This window comes from Labrus mixtus, chromosome 16, assembly GCF_963584025.1.
Source record: "Labrus mixtus chromosome 16, fLabMix1.1, whole genome shotgun sequence".
Lineage (NCBI taxonomy): Eukaryota > Metazoa > Chordata > Actinopteri > Labriformes > Labridae > Labrus > Labrus mixtus.
In genome coordinates, this window is record NC_083627.1 from 7,247,354 (window position 1) to 7,253,890 (window position 6,537).

The 6,537-nt window shown below is 41.5% G+C and overlaps 1 protein-coding gene across 1 annotated transcript; it reads left to right on the plus strand.

Moving 5' to 3' along the window:
• Window positions 1–218: 218 nt before the first annotated feature.
• LOC132990950 (sclerostin domain-containing protein 1-like) lies at window positions 219–3,040 on the plus strand. The gene is made up of 2 exons (XM_061059496.1): window positions 219–795; window positions 2,524–3,040. The coding sequence occupies exons 1-2, from the start codon at window positions 600–602 to the stop codon at window positions 2,949–2,951; spliced, it is 624 nt and encodes a 207-aa protein (XP_060915479.1). The 5' UTR covers window positions 219–599; the 3' UTR covers window positions 2,952–3,040.
• Window positions 3,041–6,537: the final 3,497 nt, after the last annotated feature.

Genomic DNA, 6,537 nt, shown 5'->3' on the forward strand with positions numbered 1-6,537 from the left:
TGAGCGGCACAAATAGAAACATCAAGATATAACTGTTTCTGTTTCTATCACTCAGATTCTTTAATCAATAATGAACCATAACAATAATCATTCCCTCAGTGGAACAAGTCAATTATTCTGGTAACGTGTGTTATGGGATCAAAACTTTAAATAAGGAACATTACACTTTAATTATTTAAAAAAATTATAGAGCTGACTGAATATAGAGAAAAAAATCTTAATGAATGTAGTAGTTGAAGCTCCCCCACCCCCACCTACCTTCAGGTGCTGACCAGGTGTACCTCCTGTGTTCCCGCCCTGATTCATTCATAAAGCTCTTTACAGTGAAGAGTATATAAAGCTGCAGCTGCAGCAGGTGAGTCACTCTTCAGGTGTCTTTCTGTCCCTGACAGCAGCTCTCAGGTCAGGCAGGTGAGATCCTCTGAGATCAGACAGGTGAGATCCTCTGAGATCAGACAGGTGAGATCCTCTGAGATCAGACAGGTGAGATCCTCTGAGATCAGACAGGTGAGATCCTCTGAGATCAGGCAGGTGAGATCCTCTGAGATCAGACAGGTGAGATCCTCTGAGATCAGACAGGTGTGAGACAGGTGTGCATCATGCTCAGTCCTGCAGGTGGACTCTGGCTCGTCGCGCTCTTGCTGCTGCTGAACACGTGCAGCTCAGCTGTTCACAATGACGCCACAGAGTCCGTCAGTTCTGACCCGGTCGAGGAGACCCAGGAGGATCCGGTCCAGGAAGACTTGAACCAGGCGCGGAACGGTGGGAGACAGTCACCTGACCCTGTGCAAACAGGTGAGTCCAAACCATAATGTTTACAGTCTTTGGTCCAAACTGTGACACAGGGGACAACATATACGTCATATTTCCAGGATTAGTATTAATGATGTCACTCTGAGTGTGAAACAGGCGGAGGAAATGTAATCCCTTTGTTAAGAATATTAATTCTCATTTTAAATATAAATTAAGAAACAATAACATCAATTCATTATTAAATCATTTATACAAAAGTGTGCTTTATTAAGAGTTAACAGCAGGTGAGGTCACCTGCAGGAACAGATGCAGAACACTGAGGACAAAACTGACAGAAAGATTAATGATGATGACAAAACCTAACAAATCAAATTTGGCTTTACATTTTACAAATGTATTAAGTATAACTACAGATTCTCTTTAGGTGAGTCAATGTTTGGAGGTAGAGCGTATTGTCTTTAAATGTAGTGAAACTATTTTAAGGTTAGTGTTAAAGTTAGTGTGACATACAGAGAGAGAGAGACAGAGAGAGAGTGAGCGAGAGGAGTTCACTGTGTCCTGTCTGGCAGTCTAAGCCTATACCTTGCTATAAGCCTGACCCAGCCCTAACCTTTATCAAAAAGGAAACTTATGAGCCAACTCTTAGTGCAGAGTGTGTCTGCTAGTGTTGTAGTGAAGACCATGCTGACCGAGACCAGATTGCTCAGAGACCAAGACAAGACCAGGACACTAGTTTCTGCCTCCCAGACCCTGACTGGTAAATGAGTCCAAAGGAGAGGGATTTGGATAACTGAAGGCTCTACCTCCCGTACTACATTTAGAGACTATAGGTAGCAGGCCTGCATTCTGGGAGGGGTAATAAATGGCCCCATGAGCTCTTTAAAGGTCCCATATTATGCTTTTTCTGGTTTTATATGCTCTTTAGTGTGTTTTCCAAGTGTCCTGTGTATGTTTAGGCACATCTATGTGCAAAAATTCAAAGTCCGCGGAAACGCGGCTTCTCCTACGTCCTCCTGTTAGCTGTAGCATTAGCCGCATGTAACGTTCGGTTCTAGCCCCCTTCGATAAAAATTTGTCAGTGTGACGTCATTGTCAGTGTGAGATCACTGATCTAAGTCCATTGGCTCATTGTGGCAAGCCCAGCAGCTCATGTTGAAATTTCCGAGACGCGTGCTGAACAACTGACCAATAACGACAGAGCGGATCGGCAGACCAATCAGAGCAGACTTGGCCCACGTGGGGTCTAACAGTGTGGGCTCAGCAGAGTGTAGCTGACGGACTCTGAGCGGAGAGGGAGCAAGGAGGAGCAGTACATGAAAACAGACACTTTTTTCAGACTTTAGCTATTGTGACGTACAAAAATAGGTATATAGATTAAATATACGAACCCCAAAAAGGGCAGAATATGGGCTCTTTAAAATATGTTGGTGACTAAATCAGGAAGAGCTTTGTAAGTGAGAAGAAGAATTTAATCTATTATGTTATAGGGAGCTAGTGCAGAGAAAGATAATCTGGTGATCTTTATTTACAAGTTCTAGGCAGTACAGTATAGCAGCATTTTGGGCCAGCTGATGAGTTTTTGGAGGCCGTAGTCATGGTAACAAGTTTGATGAAAATGAATAATGATCAGCGTTTATGGTCTAAGTCTTTAGTTTGAGAACTCTTTCATCACTTCGAGCTGATTTCAGTTAGAATACAAAGATACAACTTCACATTTATTTGAATAAACATGTAACTCTGCATCTCTTAAATACTGTTTTTGTCTCTCAGGTCCGGACCAGAGCCAGGTGGGCTGCAGGGAGCTCCGGTCCACAAAGTACATCTCAGACGGTCAGTGCACCAGCAGCAACCCCATCAAAGAACTGGTCTGTGCTGGTGAGTGTCTGCCAGCCCACCTGCTGCCAAACTGGATCGGGGGCAGGGGTTATAAAGGGAGATACTGGAGCCGCAGTGATGCCCAGGAGTGGCGCTGCGTTATAGACCGCAGCAGGACACAGCGGATCCGGCTGGAGTGCCAGGATGGCACCTCCAGGACCTACAAGATCACTGTGGTGACATCCTGCAAGTGCAAGAGGTACTCCAGAGACCACAACCACTCGGCACACAAAGACACGCCAGTCCACAAAAAGAGGAAGAGTCAGAGGAAGGCTGCCACCCCAGAAGATCAAGCACAGACACTGTCTGACAACCAAGACTAAACCAGTCCTGTAGTCCTAAAGTCCTTCAGTCCTTAAGTACTTGTGTGTATATTATTACAATAATGTGCCATTTTCAATCACTTCTGTTGTCTCGCGGCCCCCCCGGGGGTCCTAACCCCCAGTTTGGGAACCACTGCTGAATAGAACTGTAGTTAACTGTAGATCTGTAGTCCTGTAGACTAGAGAACTACAGGAAGTTCTACAGGAACTGTAGTAAATTAAAGTAACCTGAGTAAACTGCAGTGAAATAGAGTCAACTGAGTAAATTGTTGTCCTGTTAAAACTTTTAGTCCTGCAGTAAACCGTAGTAAGCTGTAGTAAAATTAAACAGTAAACCGCACCCTGCAGTAAACCATAGTAAAGAAGAGAAATGTAGTAAACTGCAGTAAAATGTCGTAAAATTTAGTTAACTGTAGTAAACTATAGTAAATGCCATAAACTAGTAAATTGCAGTAAATGCTGTAAACTGAAGTAAACTGTATTTAACTGCAGTAAAATGACGTAAAATGTAGTAAACTGTAGTAAGAAGACATCAGCCAATTCTGTCTTCATCTGTTTATGGATGAATTAGGTGTGAAAATAATAACTAAATGATATTTAATGAAACTATCTCTATTATCCAAGAGCCAGAGTGATCCAAGTGGAGTCAGATACTCCTTATACTAATATTTCATTTTATTCTTTTATTATATTATCTTGTTTAATTTGAGCGGGTTTGAGTAGATTGTTTCTGCAGATTTAGATTACAGTAACAAAAAGCTCAGTTTAATTTTTCATTTTTAAATAGTCAAACAGAGCCAGGCGAACTCATCCTCTCACTTCCTGTCTTATGCTAAGCTAGGCTAATCACATCCGCAAAGAGGATCCTGAACTATTACTTTGATATGAAACAGTGATGTATATATTTTTACGTCCATTAAAAACGTACAGGTTTAACTCCCGCACAAGTTTCCCTGATGAAGGTCTAGTGCGGAAATGTTTTCCAATGAATGTGTGTTTGCAGGTTAGACAGTGTGCGGGGAGTTTGCCTGTACGTTTTTGATGGACACGTTACTCCCCTATGAAGCTGTTCAAAGGTTTTTTCTATTTTGAAATGTACATTTTGTAAAACATTATGCAGTGAAAGATGTTTGTCCCGGATGTGTTGATTTGTTTTTTAATCATCTGTATCTGTAGTTGACTTCATTTTATTAACCTGCAAGCTGGAGCGACCACAGAACCTGAAACACAGAGTCTGAAGACCACATGCTCTAATATTCTGTCTGCGGGTTTAACATGAAAGATTCTGATTGATGCATCGTGTTGGCATGATGTTATGTCAGTGAAGTGTTTTTATCAAGAAGAAGAGGGGGAAACATATAAAAAAAATAGACTGTTCTTCATGTCAAACAGAGTGCAGGATACATGATATCATAAGTTTAAATCGAGTACTTTTACTGTAAAAGAAACATTTTACTGACAGATTGTGTCTGTACAGAATGCTGTTTTGTGTATTTTGTTCAATATCTTCATGTAAAACAAAAACAAAAAATAAAACCTAACTCAGAGTCTTAACAGTTAAGATTAAATAAATGTAAAATATCAAGTTAGAATTGATTCATAAATGTGAAGTTTCTTCATATCAGAGTGACGTCTTTAGTCTATAGTGTGAATATGGTGGTAAACTTTTATGGGTTTTTTCAAAGCGAGTGTTATGTAATCTATTTTTTTAACCAGAACAATTCAAATTCTTTTAATATTTTTGACATTTTAATGAATAAACATTTTAATGAAAATTGTCTGTGAGTTTGTTTTTGTGTCATAAATGTAACGGGAACATAATGGAGCAGTCTTTCATACTGTGTTTTTGTTTTAAAGGGAAACCTCCGCTCTTCATAATTTGTCTCATTTTGAAAGGGAAGCTTTCCCCCCTCCAGGCTGCTGGGTGGCTTCCAGCTGCGGTAACATGTTAAGACCCTCCATTGTCTCCTGTTTCCGCTCATGTTAGTCACTTTGAAAGCTGTGAATAGATTCAGGAAGTTACCTGCAGACGAGAGAGAGGGAGAACATGGGTCTCTGTGAAAAAAACGTGCCACAGGTTTAAAAACAAAACGTTCATGAATGTTGAATAACAGGAGGAGACAAACTTTGATATGTGTGATTGTAGCAGAAAATAACTGCTGGATGGATGGATGGACGTACCTACGGATGGATGGATGGATGGATGGATTGATGGATAGATGGATGGACGGATGGATGTATAGATCAATTTCAATCAATTAATTTTTATTTGTATAGCGTCAACTCGTTGAGTTGTTCAGGCAAGCGGTCCATCAACGATCCCGTGGGGGGGGGGGGGGGTCAGGCCGCCAACCAACGATCTCGAGGAGCCTAAGAGAGCTCAAGAGCTCCCAGGAAAATAGGTGGTTAGTGACTGAGATTTACAGATAGATACATGCAGTAATATGATGTACTGTATATGCACAGAGAGAGAGCGAGAGAGCGAGAGAGAGAGAGAGCGAGAGAGAGATAGAGAGAGAGAGAGAGAGAGAGCGAGAGAGAGAGAGAGAGAGAGGAGCTCAAGGTGCCAATTCCCCCGGTAGTCTAAGCCTATAGCAGCATAACTAGGAGCTGCCAGCCCTAACTATAAGATTTATCAAAAAGGATTTTTTAAGTCTATTCTTAAAAATACAGACTGTGTCTGCCTCCCGGCCCCCGGCTGGAAGATGATTCCAAAGGAGAGGAGCCCGATAACTGAAGGCTTTACCTCCCATAGTACATTTAGAGACTGTAGGTACCACGAGCAGGCCCGCATTCTGGGACCGTAATGTTCTCGAGGGACAGTACGGCACTAGTAGCTCCTTAAGATAAGATGGTGCCTGGCCATTCAGAGCTTTGTAAGTGAGAAGGAGGATTTTAAATTCTATTCTAGACTGTATAGGGAGCCAGTGCAGAGAAGACAACACAGGAGTAATGTGGTCCCTTTTCCTCGTTCTGGTCAGTACACGAGCTGCAGCGTTCTGGACTAGTTGAAGAGTCTTTAGAGACTTACCAGAGCACCCTGACAAAAGAGAATTACAATTATCCAACATGGAGGTAACAAATGCATGAACTAGTTTTTCTGCATCATTTTTGCGACAGGATATTCCTGATCTTAGATATATTATGAAGGTGAAAATAGGCTGTCCTTGAAATTTGATTGATGTGAGAGTTAAAGGAAACGTCTTGATCAAATAGAACTCCTAGATTCCTAACAGTGGTGCTAGATGCCAAGCTGATGTCATTAAGGACAGTCACATCTTTAGAAAAAGTCTCTCTGAGGTTTTTAGGGCCTAGCACAATAACTTCAGTCTTGTCTGAGTTAAGTAGCAAAAACATTCTGGTCATCCAGGTCCTAACGTCCTTAAGGCACGTTTCTAGTTTACATAACTGACTGGTGCCATCGGGCTTCATTGATACTTAAAGCTGAGTATCATCTGCATAACAATGAAACTGTATGGAGTGTTTCCTCATAATATTACCCAGAGGAAGCATATATAATGTAAAAAGAATCGGTCCAAGCACTGAACCTTGTGGCACTCCATGGCTAACTTTGGTGTGCACTGAG